The 16,473-nt window shown below is 49.7% G+C and overlaps 1 protein-coding gene across 1 annotated transcript in view; it reads right to left on the bottom strand.

Moving 5' to 3' along the window:
- The window catches only part of NECAB2 (N-terminal EF-hand calcium binding protein 2), an 85,593-nt gene that overhangs the window by 11,106 nt on the left and 58,014 nt on the right, over positions 1–16,473 (bottom strand). The window contains exons 4-5 of the mRNA XM_063334256.1: positions 13,265–13,290; positions 10,620–10,717 (exon numbers count right to left, since the gene is read on the bottom strand). Coding sequence (XP_063190326.1) covers positions 10,620–10,717; positions 13,265–13,290 — 124 coding nt within the window. The remainder of the gene's footprint in view (positions 1–10,619; positions 10,718–13,264; positions 13,291–16,473) is intronic.

A 16,473-nucleotide genomic window follows, 5' to 3' on the forward strand; every position in this document is an offset into this window, starting at 1 on the left:
TTTGGCAGGCCAGTCAGTCCAATAGCTCTGAAATCAAAAGAGCAGCACGTTCCCCCCCTCCCCGCCCCCTCTCTCCATTTAACCACCTCTGGCCGTTTGCCAACCCAGCTGTGACATTTGCTCGCAGGAGCCGGGTCTGACACGCGTGTGCTCAGACCGAGACTCTTCAGCAGTCCCTCAGGCCCTCCCCTGGCGAATGTCTTACTCGGCCTTGCAAAAACAAGTCATTAAGAAGACCAGCTCCAAAGGAATCCTTCCCATCGTCTTATTAAAACATTTGTCAGTCTGTCCTAGGGAGATTTAATGAGGTTTGGTCTTATTAATTCCACCCTGAAGAGTTATTTCCTCCTGGCTGTGCTTGAGAAGCTAAAATATTTATGGAGATAATATAATAATTGCTGCGCAATGAAGCTGCTTCGTGACAGAAGCTCTTGGAGAGGCACATCTCCAAGCCTGCTCTTTTCCATCCAGCTGGTCCATTAGTTCAAGGTTAGAAAGACTTCGGCACCACAGATACTACCCTTCCACAGAGTGTTTCGCTGGCAAGCCTCGGCTGAGGAAGGAGCATGGTGGCCTCTAAAGAGGCAGAGGAGGGTGAAAAAAGGCATCTCTCCCTCTGCAACGTCCCCGGCGCCCGGCCTTGACGTCTGCTGCTGCGAACGGGCGGCTGCGCACATCCGCAGCGAGGAGCAAACGTAAAAGCCTCGTTGAAAGGACGGCCTTGAGATTTCTGCAGGGGACGGCTCTCAGGAGAGCCTCGGAAAGCCTCGCTGTTTGACAACCCGGGGCGTGAGCCAGAGACATTGAAAAATGAGAGAAGGCAGGCGTGGGAAAAGGACAACTTGCTTTAGCCACCAGCAATTGGGGAAATATCGCCCAGTGCTGGGTCCTCTGGTCTGCCCAGGCTGAGGTCCAAGCCCCATCCCATCTCTTTCTTCACACGGTGGGCGCACACATCGGAGCACAGGCTGCTCAAAGCCCTGCCACGGCTCTTCCAGCCTTCCACTTCCATATGCACTTGCCCCACATCTGCCCAAATTCTGGCACAGAGTAATGAAAACACCCTTGTGATGTGCTACCTGTGCAAGCCACAGCTGGGATTTTGGTGCCAACACCGGTGCCCAGCATCCCTCACCGGGCATTGCGAACCAATGCCTAAAACCGGGCTCTCGTGGCTGTGTGCCTGTGCGTATCAAATGGCTGAAAAAGGAGATTTTTCCGATGTTATTGAGCATCTCGAAGTTTCTTTGCTGGCATTTTTAAAGGTCACTATTTATCTCGTTAAGACTACAGGATGTAAAATATAAATGATCCTGCGCCACCCACGACTCAGAGACCCCCCCTGCGACAGCCCCGCACCTTCGCCTTGCTTCGCAGCGTTACCGCCTGACCGATGGGGCTCTCCAGCCCTGGTTTTCAGCAACATCGGCCAAATTGGCTGACATTTACCAAGCCTGGGGACATTGACGGCTTCTCCAATTTTTATTAACTCCAACCACCACCAAAGCGCGCCCACGGAGCGATGGCACCGAACGCAGGAGGCTTTTCAAATGGAAACCAAAGCCAATTCTGTTTCACCCACACCTTCCCTCCAGTTAAAAAACCCAAACCCAACAACAAACCCACTGCCAGGCCATGAAACACCCCTGTCAAACCTCATTCCAGGATGACGGAGAGGTTATCTTCCACCCCCTCACCCCTTTAAAAACCACCAGGCATGTGTTGTGCTGTAGCCTCCGAGTGGCTGATTTAAATTCGTTGCTCATAATTGCCTGTTTTCTTCCAAGAGATATTTTCTTATAATTAGAATAACACTCAGACCTGCCTCTCGCTCCTTTCCCTCCACCCGACTCTTAAATCCCTTCAAAAGCGGAGACCCAAAACTGATTGCCTGGCACATAATCAGTAGAAGAAACCTGAAGAGAACAGACACTTAAATAGTTGATAAATGAAATCATTAACATATGAAAGACCCTCAGCCTTCCCGAAAGGCTCTAAAAAATCAAATGAGACACCTGTTCAGATAAAAAAAGTAAAGACGGCATCACATGGGTTTTAAAAGTCGTTCGCTATAAAATTCTCCTCTTATAAATCTTGGCATCAGCCACTTCTCAGCTCACGTTTGCCTTGTCTGGTCCTGAAGGCTTCCTGCCCTGGACCCTTCCCAAGCAATTTGTCACAGGACTTCCCTCTTCTCATTATCAGAAAAGCTCCTTGCTGCAATATAACACCACCATGTCTGGCTGCAGCCACGTGGATGTGAAGGGCAGGCAGCTGTTGGCCCACGCACGTGCTATGCAGCACACCCCGGAGGTCACCTACGGATCAAGAGGCATATGGCATTTTTGCACTCTGTCCACTTACTTATCAGGCAAAGAACAGACTTGGCCTCCTACTTCTGAACACTCTGGCTATAATTAGCCTTTCCCTTCACACAAGTTCCTAATTAGCTGTATTTAGTATCCACAAGACCGTAAATTAATACATATTTTATTTCCATTTTCCAAGCAAAGTACAGATTTTGTTTTCCAAACAGGACCTACTCAAAAGACCCGGCAGACGTAATGACGTGGGACGGTCAAGCTGCTGAAGGCGCAGCCTGGTTGTGCCAGCTGGTTAAGTGTTGACTTGGTCCCTGCCTTTCCTTTTGGTGGCTCCTTCAAAGCTGCTCTCAGGCTATTTGGCAAGACGTCTGGTAGATATATAGAATCATAGAATAGAATCATAGAATTGCTATGGTTAGAAGAGACCTTAAAGATCATTGAGTCCAACCATCAACCCAACACCAACAAAGCCCACCACTAACCCACATCCCTCAGCACCACGTCTGCCCGGCTTTTAAACACCTCCAGGGATGGTAGTTCCACCACTGCCCTGGGCAGCCTGTTCCAATGCTTGACAACCCTTTCCGTGATGACATTTTCCCTAATCTCCATCCTAAACCTCCCCTGGCGCAACTTGAGGCCGTTTCCTCTTTCCCATCGCCTGTTCCTTGGGAGAAGAGACTGACCCCCCCCGGCTGCACCCTCCTTTCAGGGAGTTGCAGAGAGCGAGAAGGTCTCCCCTCAGCCTCCTTTTCTCCAGGATGAACACCCCCAGCTCCCTCAGCCGTTCCTCAGAATACTTATTCTCCAGACCCCTCACCAGCTCCGTTGCCCTTCTCTGGACACGCTCCAGCACCTCAGTGTCTTTCTTGTGGTGAGGGGCCCAAAACTGGACACAGCACTCGAGGTGGGACCTGCCCCAGTCCTGCTGGCCACGCTATTGCTGATAGGGGCCAGGATGCTGTTGGCCTTCTTGGCCACCTGGGCACACTGCTGGCTCACATTCAGCCGGCTGTCGACCAACACCCCCAGGTCCTTTTCTGCCAGGCAGCTCTCCAGCCACCCTGCCCCATGCCTGTAGCGTTCATGGGGAAGCGCTATTTGTTCCCCTCACCATATAATTTAACTAATCCCAGGAGCAAGTGCCTTAAAACGGGAGGGAGGAGGAGGAAGACCACGTCCTACAGGAGGTCCGTGAGAGCCAGGGCAGCACAAGCAGGACCTCCAGTGAAGATGCTCTTCCTTCTCGGAGTGAGAGGAGGGACATAAATTTTGCAGCGACAGACAAGCAGAAGAGCAGTGAATAAACATCTTCGTCTAAAAATAAACTCCAAGAGAGACTTTCTTAAGATTCATCTCCCCGCCGCGCTCCCCGGCAGACTGGCAGGCCGGCTGGATCTCACATACAGCCCTGCGGGGCTGGCAAGGCAATCGCTCCGGATGGCATCGCACGGAGAATCGGCTTTCTGGTCTGGAGTATGAACAGAAAACTTGGGGGAAATTCAGCTCTTGCAGAACTGGAGTAGCACTTGCTGCTTAAATTTGCGGTGCAATATTTTTTTAAAATTAATTTTGGGGAAGAGTTGCAGAAATACTTTCTGATAAGCTAAAGAAATATGCCTCTTTTCCTTTTACACTATTATTGAAATATAAAGTTCCATAACTTTTCCAGAAATCCACGTCATTTTTCTTTGCTATAGGAATTGATACTGAAACCGTTCAGCATTTCTGACCAGAGAAGTTACATTCAAAATTTCCTGCCGCATTCCCACTCCTTTCTTTTTTCAGCCAAAACCATTCACCATGGATACACCTTTAATTGCATTATAGGAGTGATTCAAAAAAACCGCCCACCCACGAAAGGGGCAAAAAAGGAGCTAACAATCCCCAAAACAACTCCCACCCCACCAAGGCAGACCTCTCTGTGCTGCAAAGGTGAGGATGGACGACGCTCTGAGTCCCCTCAGAAAAGGCAAACTCGTCCCCAGCAAAGGGCCATTTGAGCAAACATCCTGACCCCTAGGGAACAGCCAAACGCTTCCAAGGGGGAAGACCATGGCAAGGTGGGCAGCATCTCCCGGGGTTCAGCCAGGTACAAAGTACCAGGAGATAAGCTGTTCCCGCGTTGGGCAGCAAGGAAGCCAGAGAAGCACTTCGCTGAAGGACAGCGTGATGTCTGGTAGGGTACGAATTTGCCCAGGATGAAAGATGACGCAACGGAAGTGCTGTGCTGCAGTGGTATCCCATGGGCTTCAAGCCTAGACCAGGAGAGCTCAGCTGATGCTCATGTAACCACCATGGCTCGGTGCGAGCTGAGTTGGAGCCAGGTCATGATGTCTATGGGAATCATAGAATCATAGAATGGTTTGGGTTGGAAGGGACCTTAAAGCCCACCCAGTGCCACCCCCTGCCCTGGGCAGGGACACCTCCCACTGATCAGATTGCTCCAAGCTCCATCCAGCCTGGCCTTGAACCCCTCCAGGGATGGGGCAGCCACAGCTTCTCTGGGCAACCTGGGCCAGGGGCTCACCACCCTCACAGCAAACAGTTTCTGCCTCAGATCTCAGCTAAATCTCCCCTCTTTCAGTTTAAACCCCTTCCCCCTCATCCCATGGCTCCCCTCCCTGCTCCAGAGTCCCTCCCCAGCTTTCCTGGAGCCCCTTTAGGGACTGGAAGGTCTCCCCGGAGCCTTCTCTTCTCCAGGCTGAACCCCCCCAGCTCTCTCAGCCTGTCCTCACAGCAGAGGGGCTCCAGCCCTCCCAGCACCTTCGGAAGCCCCAAGCAGCTCACACTGTTTAGGCTGGGCACTGCCCAGAGCTGGTACCAGCGTGTGGCTGTGACACCCTGCCATAGGCCAGCCTCCTGCCGCAGGAACGCTCTCTGCTCCAGGGACCTCAGACAACCTTGGTAGGAACACCAAGCTTGTTCAGCAGAGCAGAAGAAAACCTGCTCAAGTAAAAATGAAGGGATGAGATAAAGGATTAGCTAAGAGGGTAGGAGGAAAAGATTCTTTTTAAGGATTATTTCTACTGACTATTTTATCTTGAGGTGTCATCATTCAAAAAAGAGCAATATCATATTTGGCAAGCGTAATTTTGGCAGGTAAGAATGCAAATGAGAGCACTTTATATTGCTGTTCTGGACTGTGCTACAAAGCAACAACAACAAAAAAAAAATCCATCCATCATTTTCAGCATCCAAGACTGGTGGCAGATGGTGCTCGCTCTGGGGCTGTAACCGAGCTGCTCAAACAAGCGCTCCCTGGCAGCGTGCTGAAGGCTGGGGCAGACTGTGGCCATGGGGAGAGGAGGTCCACCGCAGCAGCTCCTGCTGAGCCCCAGGAGCGACAAGATGTCATAAGGCAGAGACAAGAAGGGAGAATGGCAGCAGGAACAGTTTTAACTCACGAGTAACGCAGGCAGCCCCCTATTCACCCGTATGTACACACCTCCCGGCTCCCCAGCGCTGCTGGAGCATCAGCAGCTGGCACGGAGGGTCAGTACACTCAGTTTTCCCTTTATGATTTACATATTCTCTCAGCTAAATAATGATTCTCAGGGGAAAATGTATTTGCAGCTGATTTGAGTACGGTGCCCGTCCATAAGGCACACATGTGGTATTTGGCAACCTGACACAAGAAGGCTCTCGGGGGGGGGGGGGTTGCGATGTGTCACCAGTTGGTCGTATTTCCACTCCCGGTCCATTAAACGGATTTTGGCAAGTGCTAGAAGGGCAATGGAGCTGGCAGCAAGCAAGCAATGAGTAAAACACCATCTTTTACATCTCCTCGTGCCCTGCTCCAGGACCAAAGGCGATGCTGAACTTCAAGCAGAGGGTGGTCCAGGGCCACCCGCAGGTCCTCAGGCCTCCTCCATAAACCCCTCCTGCTGCCCGTCTCTCCTCCCTGAAGCCACTCTCCGTATTCCCACTGGATTTGTCAGCATCCCCTCCCCTGCTCCGCTCACCCATCCCTCGCCTCGCCGGAGCAGAGTGGCGCAGCCTTTCCACCATCCCACCAGAGAGATCACCTCCATTTCACTACGGTATATGTGTGGGGGGTTGCTGCAATTTTGGCTCCAATTTTGTGCAATTCTGCTTTCCAAGCCCTCTCCTTCCATCTGGGACACACCAAGGACAGCCACCAGCATGTCTTGGACCCCCCCGGTGCCCAACAGGAGCTTCTCCAGGAAGGAACGATTTGACCTTAAATCTGAGCTGCTTTGTCCTTGAGAGCATTCCTCACTCAGCATTTTTGGGACTTCTTTGCAGCTTTCTTTTAAAGTGTGCCTCACCGCTAAAGGTCAGCTGTGCTAATCTTTCCATGCTCGGTGCTGCAAAATGCTGATTTGGCAAAAGCGGGGAGCAGGAGCAACCCCAGTGCGGCAGGGGATGGGAGCCGTACCCAGCAGGAACCGGGATAATTGAGCCTCTTGGGTTCAAAAAAACCGACAAAATGTGCTTTTCATTTTTTTTTAACCAAGCTAAAGCACATTTCCCAGGGCATGTGGGTTGTTGAGTGGTAACTGTCCCTCCAGCTCCCTCCCCCCCACTCCCCCGTCCCTGTCCCCCCTCGAGGCTGGCGGGGATGGTGGGGACATCGACTGGGCACCGTCCCACAGCCCAAGGCGGGGAGGGGGGGGGTCAGTATTCGAGTGGGGGGAACAGCTCAACCCGGCTCCGGCCCCCCAGCTCTCACTGATACCGGACACACCAATCGCGTCCTTCCCGGTCACGTTGGTTTTGATATTTGCCGACCGCACTATAAAACAGTAAATGAGAATTATATGAGAACGTCTTCCGCCGTCAGCTTTTTCTTTTTTTTTTAGATGCTGAAAGTTGATTTCCTTTCTCTCCAATTTAACTTTGCGTTTCCCATCATTTCAGCGCGGCACGGACATTGCCGTATTGGAAAATAATTACAATGACAGATTTTGTGTTGCTGTATGAGACCTTCCACTATTGAATCTAATTACTGCTGATACTTTATGAGCTCCTCCAGCACGAGATAATTGCTGCTTTCTCCTTTTATGAGGAAGAAATAATCAGTTGTCTTTTAAGGTGAGAAATATAAACAGCAATTAAATACCATGGCTATCTAGCCCCTCTCGTCAGAAAGCCAACAGAGAAGAAGGTGAGGCTTCATTTATCTTTTATCGCTTTTTTTTTTTTAATGGGGGGGAGAGAGAGGGCATAAGGAGCGCTCTCAAATGATTGACAGTTTTCTCCAGCTGATGAGATACTTATTTTAGCACGGAGAAGCAGGGGCATCTCACAAGTCAGGGTGCTCAGCAGCAGCACCAAGCCCTTTGCAGGATCCGGCCTTGGGGAAACGCTGCAGAGACAGCAACGGGCTCCAGCACTGGGGCGGGGGGGGCTCAAAACCACACTGGGCTCCTACCAAAACCTGCTGCTTTGGCAGTCCGTTCCCTGATCCAGCGTTTCTAAAAATATATTTATATGTACGTATCCCCTAAACATCCTGACATCAGCACGGGCCCTTGGTTGGAGGAGGTGGAGCAGAAGGAGGCCTGCGTGGAGGGACCCATCAGACAGCCCACACCGGTTTCTGCAATCCTGGGATGGAGAATCTTCTCCCGGGGGCTGCAGCTTTACCCTGCAGGTGTGAGCCCAGCCCTGGAGGAAATAAAACACCCCTGCGACGTCCCCCAGGCTGGGGTATGGGAACATACATGGGCTGGCGCCTGGTGAGAAGATCTCAGCAGGGTTATTTTATCAGTTGGGATGCTAAGAAGCCTTCTTCTCACACTATGTTTTGGCAATGCTGACACTAAAACCAGAAAGTCCAGTAAACAAATGCTGCTTTTTTTTTTTTTAGGGAAAACGTATAGTGAAAAAATCTCACATCTCAAAAAAAAAAAAAAAAGCAGTAATGGTTTGCACTCAGGAAAAGCTTCTGATGCTGCCTGGAAGCCTGTCCAGTCTGAACACTGGAGATGAGCTTCCCTATCACCTACAACAGCTTATTTTCTGTTTGGTTTGGTTTTTTTTTTCCCCGTCAGTTCTTTACTTGAACAAAGCGCCTGTGTTTGAATAAATCATTGATGAGGTTTGTACCACTTTGTTCACAAAATCACAGCAGGGAGCTGATGTTTTTCATGAAGTGCTTCTTAGCCAGCTCCTCTCCGTGAAGGAGCCTTGCTCCATCTGCTCGCTCGCCAAAAGTCTGCCGGGAGGTGAAGAGCAGCACACCCACGGGCTGACAAAATGGGGGTGATGAGGGGGTGCCGGGGCCACACTCCTCTCACCTGGCTTTACCCGTCTAGAAGGCAGATGTCTGCCTTGAGATCCTTCAGGGCCGCAGGAGGAAGATGACTCCAGCGCTCTGGATCTCCCCGGTTCCCTTCACAAGACCAAGACGGGGGTGACCAGCTCAGCTTTTGGTACATAACGTTTACCCGCTGCAATTAAGGCAGGTGAATCCTGCCACGAGTCACTGAATCCAGGAAGGAGAAAGACGCTCATCTTACGACATGCATCCCAGTGGATTGGGATCATGAGTAACCATCCCGCTTCTGCTGCGATTTCCTATGCAAGGCAATACCCACACGCTCAGGAATCCCATGTGAGATCCCTTTATAAACAAGGCATAAGCCATCCCCCTCTTGCAAAACGCTGTGAGGAATTAGTCATATATATATCAACCTCGCATTCGAAAAGTCATGGTGGAAGGCATACTGAATAGCAAGCGGGAGTGAATTACTGAGGTATCTATGTTAACAAGCGTTTAAAATACATAGTTGGCAAATCTGACTGCCAGAAAATTTGCTAATAATGAATATATATGGAGGCACGAACAGACTTAGCAACTTAATTAAAAAAAATGAACTATTACTGTTGTCCCAATTTTTTTTACCCCCTCGTAATATGCTAAAAATTCACAAAATAATGTAAAAATGACCAAAAAAAAAAAAATCACAAACGCTTCAGACAGATCGGTGCTCGGCCGGAAACTTTTGCCTTTGGTTTATTATGGCAAGACATCAACATGAGAAATATACGGCTTCACTTTCCAGGCTGCCCTCCTCACACTCATTAAAAAGGACGGATTTGGATAAAGCAAGGAAATTGGGATCTTTACTCAGCATCCAGAAGGGAGGGAAATTCGCTGTTTCCCACTCTGACTCCTAAAACTTCTTATCATTACCACATCTGAAATGTGGAGTAATTTGCGTTTCTCCTTTAGCTTCGAAGATAAGCAGGAGGGAGATTTCAATCCGGATTGCTCGGAGGAGGGCTGGAGCTGAATCGGGAAGCCCTTACGGGTGCTTGGAAAAAGCAGACACACACACACCCCTCCTTGGCTCAGTCCTCAGCGCACCACATCACTGCTGGGGGAGGAAAGCAGCTACTTTTCTCTCGTCGTGGCACAAAAGAATGATGCAAATGCGGTTGAAGGTAGAAGTGGGAGAAGGACTGATTATCCTGAGGTAATAAATACCACCGATACAGCCTGGTTATTTTATTAAGTGGTATGGAAATACCAGGAAACGGCTTCAAAGGAGCAAGAGCTCTATAAACGCTTCTCTCCTCCCAAACGAATGGTGCACCTCCCAGCGGGGATGTTTACCGGGTACATCAGCTCAGATTTTCTAGATATTTGTAAATAAACTTCAGCGTGCTTCTTGATGAGTGCCACTGTCTAGCAGTCCGCTATTAATGGTACCATAAAGGTACATGGTGGATTTTTTAAGAAGCTGGAGGTACCCTGCACATATGAAATAGAACATTTCCCCCGTAGTCCTTGGAACGCACAGCCCCCTACCTTCCAACACTGCAGCCGTGCGCAGCAACAACCCTATTGCTGGAAGTCAGGATGCCTTCCAACACACGAGCTGCATTTAATGGCAGCTTTGTAACACGATGTTTCCAAAAGCGCTCCCAGTGATGCTAACAAGAACTCATGCACTGAAAATCCCACTCGGAGAGACCCACGGGCCGCGTTGTCTGAAGACAAGAGGAGCACCTTCAGACTCAGGAAGGCTGCCGAGAAGGTATGATGATCTGCCACAAAGACCCTGTGCCACCATCTACGGCACACGACATTGGCACCTTGGTTCACAATCTGGCCAAGATTTTCATGATTCATTTGCTGTTAAAACAAAAAATCCCCACTATCGTCCTGTTGCTGCAACGATCCACTTACCGCAAAAATGCACCGGCATGAGGAGACAACACTGCTGACCGAGATGAAGCCTTGGGACTTAGATGCTCTGATAACATTTGCACCGTTTGCCCCGAGCCCGTGGAGCACACGGCGCAGTCAGGAGGACTCACCCGTTTGGTGTAGTCCATCGCCTTCAGGATGGAGAGGTTCAGCGTCTCCAGCGAGGCCAAGACGTCTTCGTAGTCTCCCATATGGTCAGCAAAATAGTCTGCGAAAACCAAGAGGGACATGATGGGAACCGTTGATGTAACTTAACGCTTCAAGGCTACGTGACGCAGCAAGGTCTATTCGTTGGTGGAAAGAAAAAAATGAGAGGGTGGTTTCAGGTATATTTTTATATTCTATAATCCTGAGTCAAAGTCACAGCTTGTCTTGCAGGGATGGGAAGTGGTGCAATTCCTGTGAAGTTTGGGATCATTTTAAAAAAGAGATGTAAGGCACAGTAGCTTCAGCTGAAAATAAAGGAGCGGGTGCTTTATTTCCGTGCCCCACTTCTGCATTTGACTATATCTTGTCTCTCTCCTTCCTATTGCCAACATGGAGGGAGAAGGCTCAAATTTTTCCATTCCCTTGGCAGTCTTTAACGCTCAAAGCATCCAAATACCTGCCAGCTTCACCCCAGCTTATAGGCGCTGAGACTGGCCTTACATCTTCCCCTACATTCTCATGCCGTTTGCGCCTCAGCCGGCAATCCCAGGTCGCATGGGCTCCCGAGAGCAAAATATGCCTCGAAAAAAAGAGAAGGGAGCTGCAAGCTGGGCCCAAAAGCACGTGTTCTCCACCGAGAGGGAGTCCACGCTTTCCTCGTGCCATCCTCATCTCTCCTGCGGGAGCGTCGATGCGAAGTTACCGGGTTTCTGGGTGATTGACACAGACTACAGCTAAAAACCATTCCTTAAAAGCCACCGGCGCCATTCCTTAGCGCTAAGACATGAAGCTTCACACCAAGGTGGCATCTCTGCGGAATGCAACAAGACACAAACTCCAGGAAACAATCCCGCTAATTAGGTTCTCTTGGCTTAATTAGAAATGCCTATAGCTATTTACAGCCTGAGAACATATCCAAGGGGAAGAAGATTTTGGCAGAAACCGGAATGTCACAGCGTGATTGACAGCAGCTGTTTGCTGTTCCACGATAAGCCAAACAGCTTATCCTCACTGCAGCGTGTTTACTCGTGTTATTCTTCTTATTATTACTTTGCTTGGGAAAGAAAAACTGAGCAGATCTTAAAGGTAAAGGAAAACTGTACATGCATTTTTTGGGCATATCAAGTTCTGCAAGCCGTCCTGCGACAGGAGCTCCTCTGGGTGTGAGGAGCTACACAACCACGTTTAAATCAGTCTAGGTGCTGGTGAACTGTTGCACTTCTCGGCACGAAAAAAAAGCCCCAGAACTTTATAAGATGGTACCTGATCTGGATTAAGCCATATCAGATTTCTCACAGAAGCTGCAGGGATCAAGAAATCGCTTTTAAGATGCCCTCAACATCCTACAACACGCAACCCATCTCAAGAGAGAGACCACAGCTTCCACTTTGCCGAAATGAGGTTTTACATTTAAACTAACACTTAGAAGAGGAGCAAGCAAACAAGAAACTGCAGACACGGGCAGGTATTCAGCAGATATGTGATCCAGGCAGGCTCTCGCACCGATCGATCCCCTCCAGCTCCAGCGGGAGGTGGTGGGTTTATCTCCCTCCTCTCCTGGCAGCGTCACCCCCAGGAGAGGCAGCGAGGTGGGATCACGCTGGGTAACAGCCGTGTGATTTTTCTGGTTTTTATCAGACTGAGGGAGAAAGCAGGGAGGGGGACAAGCAACGTCGTTACTACCCCTCTATCTCCTGGCAAAGGTGATGGTACAACCTGTGGGGTTTCGGTTTCTTGGGTCACGTGGCAAGGAGACCTAACGCAATGAGATGGGAACAAGCCCATCATATCGTCAGCAAACCAAAAGGACTTTATGAAAGGCTTAGTTTCTTCATACGTATATTTATACGTTCTTATATTTATATATAAGCGATGAAGGCGAACGGTGAGGACCTGCTGAGGTGGCTTCCACATCCTGGCACGGGAGGGGAGGAGAGGAGGTGGATGAGCCCTCTGCCAGGCCACACACCTCTGTCTCCCCATCTCCTCCCAAAAAGCTGGGGCGCAGGAAACATTTCCCAATACCAAGTGTCCATGGAAAAATACACCCGAGTGAGCAGCAGGAGTCCTCTGCATGAGTCAGCTCTCACAGAGGCAAAGCCCTTTAGAAATCCCGGCAGGAAATATTCCCTTTCTGGTCAAGGTGTGGGACAAAACGTTATCAGAGATTTTCTTTTCAGCCTTTAATTTCTGCGAGCCGTGGGAGGTGCGGCAGAGGTGCCGCGCTCCTCAGGCATCCTGCTGGGACAGGCGAAGGTTTGCCTAAGGAGAAACACGTTACGGGTACTGCAGAGGGACACTGCTTTATTGAACTTCAGAGGGGAGCTGGAAGCCATGACATCGCCAGAAATTAAACTCTGGCTCGTTATTGAAGGGGACCCAGGTGCTCCGCTCAGCTCTGACCCCCTTTGTACTGCACGAAAACGAAGGAAAGTTTTGTCAGTTTTCCTATGGAATAAGGGGTGAAACAGCAGAAGTGCTGGGACCCCACCCCCCGCTCCGCAGCCCCCCACGGCACCCCCAGCTTTGTGACGGGTTCATGCATCCTTCAAAAGCCCACGTGCACCAAAAGCCATCGTTTTTGCCCCGCGAGAGGGACCGCACTCACCGCACAGCTCCTTGGTGTCCACGTTGCTGGAAGAAGGGGAGGACGAGGCAGGGGAGGAAGCAGGAAAAAAAAGAGAAAGAAGATTGTAACGTAAAGGACAGGCAAAGGATACAGTTTGGATTTCTGCAGGCTTAACCCCAGATGCCCACCTGCAATGTCAGCCACCCCTCAGCATCCCCAGGGACAACCTAAGGAGAAGGCAATGGCTGGTGCCACTCAGGGCAACCCCACACTCTGCATCTTCAGCATCTGCCCAGTGGGGACGGGTTCACACGTTATTTTGGATATTTTGAGGGGGAAAAGGGGATCTGTGCCGATGGGGGACTGTACCCACCCTGCACGGCAACTGCCCTGCCTTCCTCCCACATATCCAGTCAGGTGTGGCACAGGAACCTGTTTGTTCCCATTTGCTTGGAATAAAAATGTGTACAATTTACTTTCCCAGATGGATCAACCCTCCCGATTCTACCCTGGGGAAGCATCCACAGGGCTGTGCACAGTTCCCGCGAGTTCCCGCCCGACTCCCTCGGACAAAATCACACAATTACTTCTTAATACGTGGACATTTAGTTTACCTAACAACACCTCAACAGCCAACCTGCTCCGGAAATAAAGATTGCTGCTAATCTTGTTGTGCCTCAGATTCCCACACAATTATTAGAGCTGCTCAAGCACTGGAACGATCTCTTAATAGAATTACATTTTATCAATCCATTTATGTCCTGGAAAGCTATTTCTTTAACCAAACTCATCCCTGCTCTGGCTGACCTGTCAAAGTAAGTGGATTAGGGAAAGGAATGTTTTCGCTACTGCTTTCATCAGCACGGCCCTGCCCTGAATCCTAAAATCCTCCCGAGCGCCCGACCGAGCCCTGATCGACAGATCCGCTCCCAGCCCTGGGACCTTCCCTCCCTCTGGCACCTGAAGCTTTCCCTCGCTGCGGGCCCTCCCTCAGGATGAGATATCCTTCCGAAGGGAGGGTGCGCGGTAGGAAAGCCTTAATTTGGGATCGCTGGACCCTGTCATCGAGGATTCACAACGCAAAGGAAAATCTCATCTCCTCTGAAGTCTTTTGCCCTCTTCTGCAGCAGGGTCAGACCACGTGTGAGCAGAGCAGCCTCGCTGGGGCAGCGGGACGGGGCACAGCCTGCATTTCCACCTCAAATAGCATTATCAAGAGAGCTCGATAATGCTATTTGACATCAGACACGGATATAGGAGATTATTTTTTTTCTATTTACGCTCTGAGAAGATGCGGCCCAGGGGCCCTGCTGGCCCCTCACTAGATGCCTTTCATCTCCCAGGCGCATTAGCCAGGTGCATTACAGCTAACCAGAAACGCATGTGTGCGTTGGTGATATCCAGGGAGGAAACTCCCCAAATCCACAGTGCCAGCTGTGCCCAGGTTCTCCCCAAAAGCAGAGCCCCCGCTCACGGTACTGGGGACGCCTTCACCGACCCTCCTGAGCTGTGGGACCTGCCGGAGCGAACACCAACATCTCCATCCCGTGATGATGCTGGCTGCCAGAAGGGTGCTACCCAACCCGTCTCCTGCTGTAGAAGCACGTTACTGAGTCACACACCCTTGTGGGTAACTCTTGTCTGTCACGGTATATAAAACAAAAGTCATCCCTCATGTCTGACACCTCTGTGGTGCAGGACACACGGCGTGGAAGCTGCTGGCACAAGCTTCAGCCAGAGGCACAGGCGGCACGTGCATCTCTGCAAAATGAGCTTTCGCACTGCTCTATCTTAATTCCCTCGGAGATTTATCATCTTCCTCAAACCTTGGGATTACTTCAGTGAATCTTAAAAAAACAAATGGAGGAGGCTGCAAGCTCAGTTTCCCTGACCTGATGTTCTCATGCCCAAACCCATTGAATATCCAGATCTGAAACCCTACCCAAAAGAGCCGACTCCTGACCGAAGAGTCCACAGCGCTTTGGCAGCATGTGATTGCTAACACGGAGCCTCAGCAATCCGTCGGCAGAGAAAATTCAGGTGGGGGAAGAAACACAGGAGATGCATTTCCAACACCAGCATGGCCCCATGTCCACCTGAGGACGACAGCTGGTCTTTCATCAAAGTTCTCATGGGAGCTGGGAGGTCAACCCGTACTCTCAGGAACATACACGGGAGTAGTTTTTACATTAGCACCACCCACAAGGTCCTTAAATAATATTTTTCAGAAGTGTTTATAAACACCTACCGAAGTGGTTATGGGTTTGCAGCTAGGGCACGTTACTGAGGAAAGAAATCTATTATTGTATTCCACGGGGTTTTGCATTGTAATAATTGGTCTGCTGCTGCCAAAAAATGGTCTTTTATTTCCTCACATCCTGCCATCATATTATTTAACTTAATTGCGCTTGAATGTTAACTTGGCTGAGAAGCTGCTTTTAATTTTAAGCCATCTTGCATTAAGAATAAGCTTAATCAAAGAAATTACTGAAGTCGTAAGTTATCTTAATAAAAAATATGATAATGTTCAGGTGAAAATTTATAAGGAGAAATCAATGGGTACTTGAGCATGACCCATGGCATTTCCTGGGATGTTTCCATCCTGCAGGAGCGCGTCCGTCAGGAACGCTGCTAACAGGTGGTCACGTCCCCATTGGTGTCACAGGGGTTGTGTTGCCCAAAGTGGGTGGAACACAACGCATGGGAAGTGCACTACGTGGGTTATGCCAGTAGGATTTTTTACGCTGCAAGTATTCAGCATCTGGGTTCCAAGCCTCAGCTCCCCACAAATACCCTCAGCATCCCGAGCCCTTCATCCCAGCGCTGCCCTTCAGCAGAGATTTTTGGAGCAGCCGCGTACCACGAAGCCCTTTGACATAAAAACATTTAGGTGAGCATTAGCTACCGATTTTTTTTTTTTTAAGCTGCCGGGTAGTCAACATTCCTGCAAGCCACAAAAAGAAAAATCACAACAAGTTGTTCTCATTTTTTTTCAGAAAAAAAAAAAAAAAAAGAAAAAAATCTTGCAGCTACCAGAACACTTGGCTGTGAAATAGCTTTTAATTTTAAGTGTTCTCTACATTAATAGTGTGACTAATTAGAGAACTTATTGAAACCACGACCCAACCAACCAAGCAGAATATAACAATGTTCAAGTGAAACTTTAAATGAAGAAATCATTAAAGACTTCTGCGCTACAGTTTTTTCTGCATAGTAGAGGCCACATCTATCCGATCTCTTTCCAAAAC

The sequence above is a fragment of the Chroicocephalus ridibundus genome, chromosome 4 (genome assembly GCF_963924245.1).
Source record: "Chroicocephalus ridibundus chromosome 4, bChrRid1.1, whole genome shotgun sequence".
NCBI lineage: Eukaryota > Metazoa > Chordata > Aves > Charadriiformes > Laridae > Chroicocephalus > Chroicocephalus ridibundus.